Source organism: Sitophilus oryzae, unplaced genomic scaffold (assembly GCF_002938485.1).
Source record: "Sitophilus oryzae breed Bouriz unplaced genomic scaffold, Soryzae_2.0 scaffold_857_pilon_pilon, whole genome shotgun sequence".
Lineage (NCBI taxonomy): Eukaryota > Metazoa > Arthropoda > Insecta > Coleoptera > Curculionidae > Sitophilus > Sitophilus oryzae.
This window is the reverse complement of record NW_022147480.1, coordinates 2,003,786-2,020,931: the sequence shown is the minus strand read 5'-3', so window position 1 is coordinate 2,020,931 and position 17,146 is coordinate 2,003,786. Positions and strand designations below refer to the sequence as shown.

The 17,146-nt window shown below is 32.8% G+C and overlaps 2 protein-coding genes across 3 annotated transcripts in view; both read left to right on the top strand.

The window, feature by feature from the left end:
• LOC115889937 (ras-related and estrogen-regulated growth inhibitor-like protein) overlaps positions 1–10,484 on the top strand; it is a 41,386-nt gene extending 30,902 nt beyond the window's left edge. Inside the window, exons 3-6 of the mRNA XM_030910041.1 lie at positions 3,158–3,231; positions 8,819–8,983; positions 9,198–9,314; positions 10,084–10,484. Of these exons, the coding sequence (XP_030765901.1) occupies positions 3,158–3,231; positions 8,819–8,983; positions 9,198–9,314; positions 10,084–10,221 (494 nt within the window). The 3' untranslated portion in view covers positions 10,222–10,484. The remainder of the gene's footprint in view (positions 1–3,157; positions 3,232–8,818; positions 8,984–9,197; positions 9,315–10,083) is intronic.
• Positions 10,485–16,621: 6,137 nt separating this feature from the next.
• Positions 16,622–17,146, top strand: part of LOC115889934 (glutamate receptor 1-like) — a 68,631-nt gene continuing 68,106 nt past the window's right edge. For both annotated transcript variants that reach the window (XM_030910039.1, XM_030910038.1), the window contains exon 1: positions 16,622–16,796. In XM_030910039.1, coding sequence (XP_030765899.1) covers positions 16,697–16,796 — 100 coding nt within the window. In that variant the 5' untranslated portion in view covers positions 16,622–16,696. The remainder of the gene's footprint in view (positions 16,797–17,146) is intronic.

Genomic DNA, 17,146 nt, shown 5'->3' with positions numbered 1-17,146 from the left:
AGTCACTCCTTTATTTTAAATGCAAATAAAAACACCCAGTACATAATTCCGATATTCAATGGTGAATTCATGTCTCTTCAAAATAATATTAAGGTTGCCTACCTGTCAAACAAAGATTTTCCTAGATAATTTAATTTTTATGATTTAGTGTCAGTCTATTTATGTTATTTGATAAAATCTCGGTGGCTGTGATATGTCTGACGAGCTGTCATAGCTGTCAAATTAATTCAACTTTAACAACTAGTTATCATTTTGTGTCAGCTAAAATAAAAATAATTCTCAGAAATTTGCCGAAGACTTATAGACAGAATTGATATGAGACTATTATAATATAATGCTTAAATGCTAATGATTTATCTGGAATTTTTGATGGGGATATATTAATTTATATTTTAGAAAGTTTGGCGAAGAATTTTGAACATCCTGTATGATTTACGATTACCATATTTACAGTAAATACCTAATATAGTTTTTATTTCACGACAGTTTTTGTACTTCTAATAATGTTTTTAAGAAAGGCTGAAAAATATATATTCATTATGTATTTATTAATATTTCTGAAGCCATCGAAATAGGCAATATTATACAGGGTGCTCCATTTAAAAAAAAATATCCCAATCCACTCACACTTTTTTGAGCTACCCTATAAAAGTTAAAATATTTTCCTAAAATACATCCTAGCACATGCTTTAGATCTGCATTTATAAAAAAAAAATTATAGGAGATACAGATGCCCGACGCACTATTGCCGGGCCCTGTATAAATAAATATAAATGTGTGATACCTATGTTTTTTTGTTTTCATTTTATTAATAGAAGAACGTTGAAGGTCGACATTATTCGCCAAGTCTTTCATTTCAAGCCATTTGACTAAAATTAAATTTGCCGCTGTTGTCAGACCAGTCATTCACAATATCAATCTTTTATTCGGGCCAAAACGTCTTAATGAATGATGTTTGACATACATTCGAGTACGAAGTTGTCGCTAGAATCAACTAGAGCGTAGTACAAATGGGTTCTGTCGTGCAACAGTGACGTTCCATTATTTAAACTCAACTAAACAGATTTAAAGTTGAAAGGTGTTGATATGGACCGAAAACTAGTTAAATATTTTTAAACACACAGACAGTATTGTTTATTGTTTGTATATTCTTCTTGGGAATTTATTTCTTATGCCGGGTCCAGACCAAGCAGACAAAACAACGACAAGACAGAAACATTCATGTTTTACGACAAAACTGTGACAAATCCAATACATTTCTGCGACATTTTTGTCTCATTTTTGTTTTGTTTCAAAATTCGGAGACTTTTCAATGTCCCGTCTCGACTCGGTAAAGATCAAAGTGTCTATGTTTTGTTCGTATATTTTACGACAAGTTGTCGGCGCAGTGTGAACGGCGTGTGCTGCCAACAGTAGGAGACCAGTGAAATGGTTAAAAAACCATGGTTAATAAAACTCATTCCCAACAACTAAACTTTTGACTTTGTTGTACTTTTGTCCTTGCTGTGTGGACAATTTGTCTCAAGTTTGTCTTGTCAGAATTCCCCATTTTTTGTCGCAAGTTCGTCTTGTTTTTGTCTCAAAATCGTGTTTGCTTTTTGTCGCCCTGATATGGACCCGGCATTAATAATAATAATAATAATAATAATAAATAATTTATTGTCCAACAAAATATAAATACAATACATATTTGTGCTGCAAAAAAATGTTGTTGAACAAAATGCCTTTAAGTGCAGACATCTCAATCAGTAGTTGAGAGTCTGTTGAAACCTACAATATACCTAAAAAACATGCTAAAAAAAACTACAACAATACATACTAAAAAAATTACATTAAAACAAAATTGGCATCATGAATGACATTCCGCTTCTAACAAGTTTTAAAGAAAAAAAAAAGGAAAGAAAGAAGGGAGTAGGTATGAGTAAATAAAGGGGTAACGTATATATAGCACATCAAAACAAAATGAACCATTTAAGTATCATGCCCTTCCACGCAACAAATGACGGAGAAGACAAGGTCGCCACCTGAGGCAACACTACGACATCACTGCTGGAGCTACAGCATAAGCTTAATAGACTTCTTAAAGACTGGCACAGACTGAATATTGATGTTAAGACCACAGGCATTAACAAGTTTTGTTACATTATATCGATAAGACCTTTTGAATATTTCTTTTCTATGCCTAGGCACTTTAAGAAGCCCTCTCGTGCGCAAATCATAACCGCCCAAACCTTCGTTAAACAGAAGCTTAGTATACAAATAGTTTGGTAATTTCAACCTGAGAATTTTATAAGCAAAAAGGGTGGTATGCAATCGGAATCTATTATACATATTTAATCACTTTGACCTAGTTAGATATGGGGTTATGTGATCTCTCCGTCTTACACCATATATCAATCTTAGGCATAAGTTTTGTACCTTTTGAAGCTTTTGAAGCCTGTATCTTAAATCACTATTAATTTTAACTTCTGCTTCGGCAATTTCATGTTCCGCAAATGAATAGTATAATTGGCTATCATCTGCATAAAAGTGGGAGCTGCAATGATCCAATGTCTCATAAAATTTACACGAGTAAATTGTATATAGTAAGGGTCCTAGAATACTACCTTGAGGTACCCCCACAGTTTTACTCAAAGAGCGCGAATGGTGCTGTTGGTATACGACTTGTTGAGATCGATCTGTTAGATAAGAATTCTTTAACGCCACAGCTTTGTTACCAAAACTTATGTGGTGCAAAATAGAGAAAAGAATGTCATAATTAATCATATCAAATGCCTTGCTAAAGTCCAAAGACACTAAAATACTTATTTTATTATTATCCGCAGATGCAATAATATCATCAGTTATATGAGCTAATGCAGTTTCACAGCTATGACTAGTTCTAAAGCCCGACTGCGTCTGTGGAAGTATGCTATGTTTATCCAAAAACCCTATAATTTGCTTTTCTAAAATTTTTTCCATTATTTTAGAGAGCGTTGGTAGAATACTAATGTATCTTAGATCATTGTAATATTTTGGATTTTTTACTTTGGCTAGAGGAATAATCTGCGCTTTTTTCCAAGCCGAAGGAAAATAATTTCTTAAACTTCATTCAATTCATTAGATTTTGATTATTTCTTTTAATATTATACGTTAAACTATTTTTTTATATTTTCAGATAGCCGGTATAAACACGAAGTCCTGGTAGATAATGATACTATCTTGTATGAAATTTTGGATACGTGCCCTAAAGTAAGTAGATTTTGTTTATTAATCATAAAATTTTAATTATTATAAATCAGAATTACTAGAATTATTAATATTTTGTACTTATACTAATAGTTGTGATATTAAAAATAATATATGTACAGATTTGCGGGAATTGATAAACTCAGTTTTTTTAATGTCTATGATAAGGGTATAATAAAGGTACGCGCACACTGACCAGAGCCGCACTCGCCGCGCGTATCGCAGTTTTTTTTTTCTTGTCGCGCACACTGAGCCGCACCGAAGGCGCTGCATTATTCGCTATTTTGTTTCTTTTTGACCCTAATACACCCGTATTTGCCAATCAAATTTCTCATCAGTCGCTTCCGGAGTCCTGTCTGAAGCGTGTTTTTTAATCTTTCTCGACAATGAATGACAACGAACAAGAAATAATTATAAGCTCCTTGCTGATAGAAGAAGATGAAATCACGAGAAAGAATCGAAAGTTATGGGTTCACAATATTTGCAAAAATCCACATTATTTCCATATTTAATTGAGGATGAACTAAAAATGTTTCAATATGAACCATGAAAACTTTGCGAACTTTCTTAGCATATTGAATTTCTAATCTCCTCTTCGGCTACCTACGTAGAGTGGAAGGAATTGCGTGTGACGTCAGCAGCACTAGCGGCATTTATCGAAAATCATTCTGGTCCAACAATGCTGGCCGCATTTTCGATGCGATTCATGCGGCTCTGGCTAGTGTGCGCACCTTCATTGAAAGTAACACATACAACATTTTTTGTGAGTAACACAAACAATATTTCAGTGTGCGCGTACCTTAAGGATCCAGAGGAAAAACATAATAAGGGCCATTTCACTGATTTTACAGGAGAACACTGGACAGCTGCTAATTATCAGGTTCTTGCCGTGTATTCTATATTTTTACTAGGCATAGGTATATCATAGGATTTAACAACTTATTGCCCTGCAGAGTTTATACATTTTGTAGGGACCAGTTAGACCTACCATAAAACTGTAAAATCCTAAAATTAAGAAATTAGCGCTTATCAAGTTCTTCCCCCGGACCCCTCAATTTTGAAGATCTCCTACATCGAATTTTTGTGCGTCAAAAAACTGGGCCTAAGTGTGTGTTTACATGCATCCGTAATGCGTCATCCGTACTTGAATATGATTGGACTAACGGAACGACGGACGACGCATTACGGATGCATATAAACTCACCTTAATTGGGCATGCGCAATTATAAAAATAAAGAATAATTTTGACATTTTCACACATGCATTTGTCATGTTATGTCTATGTGTCTGCACTGCTGCACTTCACAAAAAAAACTCTTTAAAGCTTCATACAGAACTTCGAAATTAGTGGTTTCAACTATACTTTAAACTTAGAGTTTACAATCATTCCCAAAGGCTAAAAACACAATTAAAATTAATAGAATATTCCAGCATCAGCTTGGGGTAGTCAGTGGTATCCATAGAGAAAACCTAATAATCTTTATACTAATATATAAAATCCTTACGTGCCTCACTGATTAATCACGATCCTGCTCAAACCACTCAACGTAAGAAGCTCAATTTTGGCATACAGGTTGATTCTAGGGTGTAGAGGTTCGACAAGAAGGGATTTTTCGAAATTCCAGTTCCAAGGGGGTGAAACCCCTCAAATATTAGAATATATTTTTATTTAAAAACCGGTGAGTTTTTCGGAAAAACTCTTAAACACGTATATTTTATTTTGTTGTTTTACATATTTTAAGATTTTTTAAAAATTTATACAGGGTGTTTCATAAAATATGACCATTGAGTAGTCACGATTCTGCTTAAACTGCTTGACGTTTAAAGCTGATTTTTGGCAAACGGATTGACTGTGGAGTGTATAGGGTGTGAGGTTCGATACGTCCCTCCAATATTACAATATTTGTTATTTAAAAAACGGTTAGTCTCTCGGGAAAACGCTTGGACACGCATAATTTATTTTCTTTTTTACATATTTTGAAATTTTTTAAAAAATCATACAGGGTGTTCCAAAAAGCTGGGTAATTGATTAACCACGATTCTGCTTAAACTGCTTGACGTAAAAAGCTTATTTTTAGCAAACGGATTTTTCGAAAGTCAATTCCAACGAAATGAAACTACCCCTCAAATATTACCAAGTTATATAATAATATCGCCATATTGTTTTTTCTCATGCTGACATAATTGTGAGAAAATTTTATCCAGTTTGTATGTTAATGGAAATTCTTGCTTTGCTTTATCATCACCATTACAAATTAATGATTAATTCGACGCGAACGAAGTCGCGGGTACACGCTAGTTTAGCTTTTAAAACAATCAACTTTTGATTTTTAACCACAATTTCTCTTGACGGATGATAATCAGATGCCAAAATGACATTCCTCGCAAATTTTGAAGTATAATTAGCGGAAAAGTCAAACTTTTTCTACAAACTGAAAAAGACTACCACTAATTTTAACGTTCGGAATGCTTACATTGAAATTAGAGAAACAAACTTCTACGCTAATTGAAACCAGTAATTTATTTCACTAATTGCGAGGTTCTGAATAAAGCTTTACTAGCACTAATTATGACGTTCTGAACGCTTACATTGGAATTAGAGGAACCAACTTCTACGCTAGTTGAAACCACTAATTTATTTCACTAATTTTGAGATTCTGTATGAAGCTTAAATATGTAAAAAGTAAGGATTTAGATATCAAGAAGTGTCAAAAAGAAATATAAATAAATAAAAAACACATAAATTTTCTCTAAACTCGTATATTTAAAAGATTTATGGTCCATTGTCAACGTTACCCGCCTTAAATTATGATTTTGATGTTTTATTATTTTATCGAAATGCGAAAAGTGACACGGATTAGTGTTTATTTACAGTCCAGTCGTGTACAGAAAATTTGGCACGAGGTTTAGGATGTATTAAGCACTTAAAATTTTCAACAAGTGCCGGTAGGTAATATCGTTTGAGCATGTTTTTTACTTGATTCATATTTATTAATTTTTCTCACCCAGACAGCTTTATTACAGAGAAACTTTATTATATATGAATTTTATATACAGGGTGTACAGGGCCCGGTAAGGGTGAGTCGGGCATGTGTAACTTGGGAATTTTGTTTTAGGGCAAACCTCAAGTATGTATTTCAGGAAAATATGTTAACTCCTACAGGGTGGCTCAAAAAGTGTGAGTGGATAGGTATGATTTTTTTTAGATGAAGCATCCTGTATATTATTGCATTTTTGGCTTCCTTTCAGATAACTTTACATGATGCTATAAGATATGAGTAAATATATTTCGGTTGTTTCAGAGATGTTAATAAAATATATAAATAATATATATTTTTTAGCCTTTCTTAAAAATATTATTAAAAATACAAGAACGGTCCTAAAATCAAAACTACACGCACCGGAAAAATCTAGGGATATCATTTTATTAAAGTTAAAAATAAATGTTTTGAATAAACAACCACATATTTGTAGGCCGATTCTTTCTACTTCGATTGAAATGAAGTAGTCACACTAGTTATTTCTAAATTTGGGATATTTGTAGAAGTGTTTGTGCATTTTTTGTCAAATTTATAAAAGCACCTAGCATCAATTGTTTGAATTTAACCTGTGCTGGCTATGTTTTTATGATAACTGGCCAGAATTCATTCAAATAACTCTGTTTAGTATTAAACGACATTATGGAGCGTAGACATCTTAACAGAGACGAACTGCTAAGGGCCATGGGTATGTTCGAAGCTAGAATGCGCCAAATCGACGTAGCTAGAGCATTAAATACAACGCAAAATGTAATATCGCGATTAAGTGCATGCTACTGTGAAAGTGGTGATGTTGCTGAAAGGCACACAGGGCGACATCGCATTACTACCCCTCAGCAAGATCATTTTTTACAATTAAAAAATGGACGCCGACCGACTCTTACAGCACCAGAGCTTAGTTTAATTCTCCAGAAAACACATAATGTAACCGTTAGTCCTGACACTGTTCGCAATAGATTAAGAGAGGTCAACTTGAGAAGCAGACGCCCCTGGAGAGTTCAACCCTTAACGAGAGGAAATCGAGAGGTACGATATTTGTGGGCTCAAGATCATGTTCAGTGGTCGAATGAACAATGGGCCAAAGTTCTCTTCACGGATGAGTCACGCTTTGGAATTCATCCGGATTCGAGAAGGCTTAGGGTATGGAGAGAACCGGGAAATCTTATTCGGTTGGATCATGTTCAGGAAGTGTACCCTTATCAAGGTGGAACAGTTATGGTCTGGGGAGAGGAGTCCAGTTAGGCCAAAAACCGATCTGGTTTTTTCTTGAAAGGTTTCTAACAGGAATCACATAACGTGATTTAATTCTTGAGCCTGTCGTGTTACCATATGCCAATGATTTTGGGAGAAACTTCATTCTCATGCATGACAATGCACGGCCTCATACAGCCAGAGTGGTAAGTGAGTTTATCAATGCTCATCAATTAAATATCTTACCCTGGCCGGCACAATCTCATGACCTCAACCCCATCGAGCACGTATGGGACGCGGTCCAAAGAAGAATTTTGAGAATGGGTATCTCGTGAAACGCGTAGGGATCTGGTTCCGGCCGTGAATGCAGCGTGGCAGGCTGTACCTCACGAAGAGATCGACAACCTGATCAGGAGCATGGAGAGACGATGTAGGGCTGTAATGAACAATAGAGGAGGCTATACCCTTTATTAAGTAAAAATGGTTTTATCTTTTTTTTAATTCACAGTTTAGAATTAAAAAAAATGTGTGTATTTTTTTGAGTTCAATAAAATTCAAGGTAAATTTGAAAAATTCGGTAAATTTCGCATTTTTATTTCCTATACGTCCTGTAAACTATTTGTTTATTTTAATTTTATTATATCAGAAATGCAAATAATAAAATTACTGACGATGGCTGGATAAAATTGTAATATCCCTAGACTTTTCCGGTGTGTGTATATTAGATTTTTACTTTAGTTGGTCTGTACTTACTTTGCTATAAATATCGGAATCTTAAATCATACAGGGTCTTGAAAATTCTACTTACAAACTTACTAAAATATAAAATAATTTTTCTTTGTTTTTTTTTTAAATGGTACACCCTGTAGATTATTTTTTATTAGATAGATAATTAAAAAATGAACATTTTTTGTATTGAGATTATTTCAAAAGTTGAAGTTACGAAACAAAGCGGAATCTATGTTGATATAAAAAATAAATCTTATAAACTAACCTAACTAAATCTTAGTTTAAGGAGAGGAATCTCTCTACAAAAGATGGTACATGTTTTTTGAAACGCCCTGTATAGAAATATACTTTTTATCTAGATATAAAATCGATTTATATAGATAATTTTAATGTTTTAAATCCAAAAATATATTGGATATAGTACAGAAACGTGGGAGGAGATAAACAAGATGCGAACCAAAGTTTACAAATTTAATTCAAATTTAAAGATAAATAGATTGAATTCATTTATTATCCTTATTTTTAAACATTTACGTCTAGCCTTATCATTGCCAATTATATGTTTTCAATTACATTCCCAAACGCATTACAATAATTATGTTAATATTAACTATTTTTATTTCTTTTTTCAGAATGATAATGAATTACCTACAAACGAAACCATCAACTGGGCAGATGGACTACTCCTGGTTTACTCCATCAACGACAGGAATTCCTTCAATTACTTGAAGAGAATCGGAGCATTGATAAATGATAATGACATTCCAGTCTATGTCGTCGGGAATAAAAACGATATAGTAAGAAAGATATTTTTTTCGACTAATTTTAAACTTACAACTTAATATTTTAATTTTAGTGAGTTAAGTATCCTGAACTTATTAAGTTTATTTTGAACAATCTTACATATCATCATTTTTAAATTCCTGCAATAATTACTATGTACATATTTTAACAATAACGTAATAAACTGTATATATTTAATAGATTTATCAATTATTTTTCATTTGAAAGGTACATTTGCGCGAAGTAAGCGTGGAAGAAGGCGCCATCTTGGCTAGAAGCTTGGAATGTGGCTTTTCTGAAGTTGCTGCTGCGGAACAGGTGGCGCCAGTGGCCGTGGTTTTTCAGGTAAAATATTTAAAAAAAGTTAGTTTAATTAATAAAGTTTTTTATAGCAGGAAATTTTATGAGTTTTAAATAATTTCTAAATTGTAAATGTTATATACCTACCTACTTTTATACAGGATGGTACAAACTGTATTACGGAAACTTCGGCAGCATATTCTGCTGATAAAAATAAGTTCGTATAAATGTATGTCCTAAAATCAAAGATATTTAAACTAGGAGTTTCAATATCTTTGCTTAAAATACTTATATTCGGAGACACAGGGTGTAGAAGTTTAATTTTTATTTTGATTTTTTTCAAATAATTTCTGAAGTAACGTCAATATTTGGATGAAAATTAGTGTCTTGGTGTTTTTTAACATAATAAATTTGATTTTGATGTCAATATGACTCCTATTTGTAGGGGGCGCAACCTATTTGTGTTTTAACTGTTTTGATATCTAATTTTGATTCGTTATTTTTCATCTTTTTAGTCTAGGAAAAAGTTACTTATGCACACTGCACAAGTAACTATTTTTGAAGCCTCTTTCTAAAATTCATAATAATCTCACAGTAATTCAAGTCCTGACACAATGATTTTCCAGATTTATACACATTGCATAAAATTTATTTTAAGAAAATGAACAAGAAATAATACGAAATAAACATAGAAGAAGACAGGAAACTAATAAAGAAAGATCGTCTTTAATTTATAAGTATAAAAATAGTGTTTGTCTTCTTCTATCGTTATTTTATTAAATAATATAAACTAATTATAATATTTTATTTGCAGGAATTGTGCAGGGCCGTGCTTGCTTCTCGCAGGAAATCGAAACACTCCCTTTTAGAAAGAATGCTGGGTACACATAGGACGTCACATTTGAAGTTGTACGTCAGAGGCAAAAGTGACAGTGCGCTGCCAAAAGATTGACGTTGGAGATATAGTTTTATTCCGATTTATTCTAGTCCAAAATTAATTTTTATTTGGTATAATATAACAGTATCTTTTTTGTATAGTTTTGAATTGATTATATGGCCACAAAAATTGGTTTATTATAGTTAAGTCAGTTAGGATTTAGAAAAATAGTATGTATATTTGTATAAAGAAAATGATAATATTAGATTTAAGTTGATTTGTTAGAATAATTGATTACTGTATATGGAAAGATTTTATTAAAAAAAAGCATATTTTTATTAGTGTAGTTTTATTTGGTAGGCATAGATCGGAAGAATATTATACATATACCGTGCTGGCAACTGTTACTTTTGGGTCGGCATTTACATGTGTGGAAGTAAATCGCATAGGGATCTTATTAAGTCGGAGTGAGAGAAATGCGACCGACCGACGCGACGCGCGACGGTGTACTGTTGCGGCGTTGCCGATACGTCTTTCCCTACGAAGTAAAGTAAAATCACGATTGCAAACCGCTTATTTTTAAAAGACTTTTTTTTTCAAAAGATAACTAGATAAAATCATTAGAGATGTTTCTGAGCATCTGAAATGGAATTATAAGGATATCGTTAGGGTGTCAATTTTTTTTAACGGGAAAACGTCAGTAATCGCGATAATTTAAAAACTCAACTTTTTAACACATAACACGCGATAACTCAAGAACCACTTTAGATATTGAAACTTTTTTTTATTTTCAAGATCGGATATTTTACAATATGTTTACATAAGAAAAATTCGATAAGGTTGTTTTTTCAAATATACATGTTCAAAAATTGCAAACAATCCATCCATTTACTTTTAGAGCATAGCAATTTTCAGCAATCGTGTAATTTTTTTATTAATAAAGATTTTCACATACTGTCTACAAAGAAAATACAGCAGAAATATTAACGAAATTCTTGAAAAAACTACAATCTATTATTTCTAATAGATTTCGAGATATCGATTTTTGAATTCAGAGTTCTAATAGCGCGACCACTATCGAACACCCACTCAATTCCACTTATTTTTACCAAAAATGCAAGTGTTTCTAGCTTGCACTTGAAAAAATTCAAGCTATAGGGAAAATTACAACGACTCGTTAATAAATAAACAAATTAAGTATCACGAGACGTAATTAAATCGTGAAGCATTGACGTACACCTTTCCCTAGAAGTTTAAGTACTGACAGAGGTATTGGTTGGGTCGACCGGTCAACTGCGACAAATCTGCTATATCCCCTTCCACGTCTCTTAGCGATGTGCACAGTTTCTCGGTTTATTTCATACGTTTGGCAACGTGTTTACTGTCCTCTCTTTGTTCAGTACTTTATAAACGCATTGTACTCTTCTTACATACGAAAATCTCGACCCAAGACTAACCTTTGCCAGCTCTTAGTATATTTGATATATTTACAGGCAAATTCAAAAGAATTACTTAGAAACTAAGTATAATGTCAAGAAAATTAGAAAATAATGTTAGAAGGGATTTTCCCCTGAAAATGGTTTTTTGAAAGTTTAATTCAAAATGGCGGGTATATAAAAGGTGCCTCTTAGATAAATGCTAGTCAAATGGTCTTTCAAAATAATATATTACTCAAAACAATTATCGCATATTTTCTAAAAAATATTAATTAGTAAAACAAAACGCTTTGAATTCCCTGACTTACGATTTTAAATGGGTATGGATACTGTGAAGGGAAATTATATGAAGTCGATCGGCCGACTAGTTGATTGCGTGTGAGCGCGGCTCCATAAGGATATATTGGTTACAAATATGCAACTAAATAGCGTGCCGATTAAAAATTGCCAGTCAGCGCATAGGCTACGCGCAAAAGCTACGCAATGTAATAAAATATTGAGCCGATGGGCTCCATAAGAATGTATTGTTTTCACTTTTGCAACTGAATAGTCGGACGACTAAAAATTACATATCAGTGCATACCCTAATTATCCTAAAAAAAACTCACAAGAAAAAGGCAGAAAAATGCATGCTTCATTTAGAAATATCTAATAATTACTTTTATTCAAATATGCAATAATTGTTTTGAGTAGTGTATGTAGTACTTTAATTTTCTAGAGTGCAATGGCTGTGTTCTAACAACAATTACTGGTCTCAAAATACCAAGTATGTCGTACCAAATTATTCGTTGAAAAATGTTTTTTCCAAATATGCTAATGAGCCACTCTCGTTCCATTTGGAAAATTAGGGTTATGATTAAAAATAAAATTTGGGCATCTTTTAACCGGCCAGGAAAAAACACGAAAAATATTAGACATAAACTCTAATTTTTCAAGGGTCCTTGATTAAAAATTGGGGGTTTTAACACAGGCATGGCACTCTATATTGAAATTTATACATATAACATATTTACATATGTTAAATCATTCCATTCAAAATCCTTTTTTCTATCAAATGAAGTAAAAAAATATTGGGGGTACCATAAACCTTCCCAGACACAAACGGTACATTGTGAAACAGGAAATTGTAGAGAGAAACAAGCTCTATAACATAGGATACAACATTTTAATGAACAGTGCTTTCCATAAAATCATTAAAATGAAAAATATACGAAATAATATACATGTATTGATTTCTTTCGAAAATCAACAACTATAAAACTATGAACCCTTCTTGGACACAAACGGTACATTGTAAGACAGGAAATTGTAGAGAGAAACAAGCCCTATAATATAGGATACAACATTTTAATGAACAGTGCTTTCCATAAAACCAATAAAATGATCCACCCGGTATAAAGAGATACCTTGTTTTTGAGTTCTTTAATCCTAAGTATATTTTTATGAATGTATAGAGGTAAAAAAAGTTGATTGATGAGATTTATATATCAAAATATTTCTCCCTAAAAATTAAAATAAAAGAAAACTATTAAACAAAAAAATTACTAAATTTACGTTTAAGAAGCAACCGCGAAAAATTCCAAAAAACTTTCTAGTATAATTAAAATAGCCATTAAAATGTAATGTGAAACTGTTAAAATATTCTAATAAAACAGGTAGAAAGTAACAAATGAGTTTCATTAGCCTATTTGACACCAAAACGAATAGAGCCATTGAAGCAAACATACGAAAACCTTCCAGCTGAATCACGCGACAAGAAGTGTACCCTTTAAAAATCTTCAGTGTTCGAAGTGCTTTTTTGTGTCTGTTACTATACTTTACGTGACTGGTGGTCTTTTACCTTTTTTTATGGAAATTAGTGTGACTTTTGTCACCATTCCGATGCCTTTTTGGACGAAAGAGCATTTTAGATTGCAAAAACGCAATGCTATTCTTAAATTGTAGCAGCTTAAACAAAAATTTCCCAAATTTTTCGGATTGTGATCGCGTGATCTTGTGATTATTACGAATATTTATTTTGATCTCTTTCACATCTTATATTTTTTCTTAAGATTTTTATTAGCTGTCATCATCATCATCATCATTTTCAGCTTATTCAACTATTTTCAATTATGGGATAGCCTCCCCCTGGGGCACGAAATAACAATTGGTCGCGATAACCAGACGCACGAGATACAAAGAAGAATAGGTAGAAAGGTAGGTTCTGTTGAAAAATTCGAAAATTTCTCTTGAATCCATTTTCATTCAACCAAGTGCAAGTTACTTTCTTTTAAGATAATAAGAAAAATACCCTAGGAAGTACTTCATTCAAGAAACATGGCCATTTTTCCAATAGCTAAATACTCTTTTGATGAAAAATAATAACGACACGCAAAGACAATGACGAAGAACGGTATATACAATCAGTCGGCAGCCCGATTAGTTCTACGTCGCATTTCATAGGTCGCACATCATAGTACGCACGGGTTTTGTTGCTTGGAATATTCCACTTGGAATTTTGCATAATTTGCTTTTTAAACGCATATCGTATAACAAATTAGTGATTGTTGTTAATATGCATTTTCCATTTTTTTATGGACAAACTTTAGGATATATGGATTCTTTAATTTTATGAAAAGATAATTCTGTTAGGGGATTTAAACGCAAGAATTGGAAACGAGGTAGTGGATGGAATAAAACAAAAATATAACGAGAATATAACTAATAGAAATGGCGAAATTATGACCGAATTCTGTGGACAGAACGAACTGAGAATAAACAACACATATTTTCCCCATAAAGAACAACACAAATACACCTTCTATGACAATAGAAACAATAAATCAATAATCGATTATATCATCACCAATCGAAGTTTCTTACCTCAACAAATAATAGACATAAGAGTCTTATTCTCAGCCAACATTGGAACAGATCACAAACTTGTGCTAGGAAAGATACGAATAGGTGCGCCGCTATCCAAAAAAAGACCATCGATAAAAACTGAAAAATTCAATATACAATCCCTCAACCACGAAAGCACTAAACAACTTTATTCAAACAGATGCCAAACACATGTCACTCTTAACCCCCATAGCACAGTTTGATACTCCTAACACAGCTTGGAACAAACTGAAAGAAAACATCTGCAAAGGTGCTAAAGAAGCTTTAGGAACACGTACTGTATCACACAATAGAAGACCGAACATTAAACCTTGGTTTACATTAAAAGTCAAGAACATTACAAGGGAAAAGAAGGAAAAATACTTACAATACAAGAAATCTCCAACACCGGAGAACCGAAATATCTATACCGATATAAGGAACAGGACTAATAATAGAGTACGAGAAATTAAAGAAGAATATTGGCAGCGATTTAGTAGCGAAATGGAGGCGGATATGTATGGAGCACAAAAACGTATTTGGAAGATGTTAAGGGGTTTGAAACGAGAAACAAATGAAACAATACAACTAAGAACAATTGCAGAAGATACGTGGGAAAAATATTTCAGAGACTTAAACGCAGAAACAGATGAACCAATGGAAGCACAAGAGACAAGCCAAAGAGATAATACAGAAGATCATACGCAAATCACTTACAAGCAAGTAGAAGAGGCAATAAGGAAACTTAAAAATAGAAAATCTCCTAATCAAGATAAAATACCAAACGAGCTAATAAAAAACGCAGGCACGGCTATCATAGAGGAATACACAAAACTGTTTAACATTATATTACAACATAAGAAAATACCAGCAGAATGGAAACAAAGTATAACAATACCTATTTTTAAAAAGGGAGATAAAACAGACCCAGCAAACTATAGAGGAATAACATTACTGAGCACCTCGCTAAAACTTCTGACTAAGATCATTGCGGACAAAATCTCCTCAATAGTGCCAATAAGCGAGGAACAACAAGGATTCCGAAGAAACCGATCAACTACCGATGCACTATTCATACTAATACTCTGCCTGTCTGTTAAAAGCTTGTAGCATTCTTTGGAAGTCGTCCTCTGACTCTGCAATAAGTACTGCGTCATCGGCATAGCATAAGATGTTTACTCGTAGGGATCTGGTTCGGGCCGTGACTGCAGCGTGGCAGGCTGTACCTCAAGAAGAGATCGACAACCTGATAAGGAGCATGGAGAGACGATATATGGCTGTAATGAACAGTAGAGGAGGCCATACCCTTTATTAAGTAAAAATGGTTTTATCTTTTTTTTTATTCACAGTTTAGAATAAAAAAAAATGTGTGTATTTTTTTGAGTTCAATAAAAATCAAGGTAAATTTAAAAAATTCTGTAAATTTCGCATTTTTATTTCCAATACGTTTTGTAAACTATTTGTTTATTTTAATTTTATTATATCAGAAATGCAAATAATAAAATTACTGACGATGGCTGGATAAAATTGTAATATCCCTAGACTTTTCCGGTGTGTGTATTTACTTACGTACAAGAAATATTGGTGAATGCATTAAGAAAGTAAAAAAAAACAATATCCGTATAACGTCTACATAACTTTTGAGAAAATTCTTGACATTTTTTTGCCTGTCCCGTTTTTTTTGCACTCGCGTCCTCTATTTCTTTTGAATGTTGGCAACCCAAATTAATTGTTTCAAATGTATGCATTCTTCTACTATTTCCAGTGTTATGTTATTTATTAGAACGTCTTTTCTATTTACTAGTTCACTATACATTCCAGGTTACGGATGGAGTCTTCCAGGGTCTTAAGTTCCGTTTTAAATTCTGTGTTTCTGTGTTTAAACAGAATAATTCATTTTCGGAAAAAAGCTGGTTAATTCTTCACTGAAAAAAACTATAAAACAAGATTTTAGCATAATAAAACTGAATATTAGATACTTATTTTAGAAAATATATTCAGACTAGAAGCTAAACACTCTTAGTCAATTTTCTACACGATTAGATCCAATAAAAACCTCCAGAGAAAAAAGTTACAATAAAAAAGGTGAAAATCTCTTTTCAACCCCTTTATTTCACCCTCCCCTTATCCCGCAGCATCCCTCAGGACCACCGGGATTCTGCGCTGTGTCACGGGCGTCGACATCATCTCAACTCGCCGATTTTCCGATTTTCCCTGTGTCCCATCTCACTGAGACCGTGGGTGGCGAGAAAATGAAAGAAAAATCCTTGTTTTTTGTTTGTGTTTTCACTATATTAAGTGTCCGTTTAAAGGGAGTGAGTTGTAGTATTATAAGTGAGAAAATTCCGCTTGGTAAGTACTGAAATTTTGTTTTGGTTTTGTTGTTTTATTGGAAAGTGAAATTGGCTCAGAAAATTAGTAAAAATTCTTTAATTTTTCTGTGGTGATTTAAGATAATAACCGTTTATTTAAGAGGTTTGAATTGTGGTATTATAAATGAGAAAATTCAATTGGGCAAGAACTGAAATTTATTCGGTTTGGAGTTATATTGGAAAATGATTTCATTAAGTTAATGAGGTTATGGAAGAAGGAAACAAAGAAATGGAAGAAGAAATAAGATAATCTGGTTTACTAGAGTAAAATTCAGTTTCAAATTTTCGATAAATTATATATTTTTCAAAAGATTTTAAAAATTTAAGTAC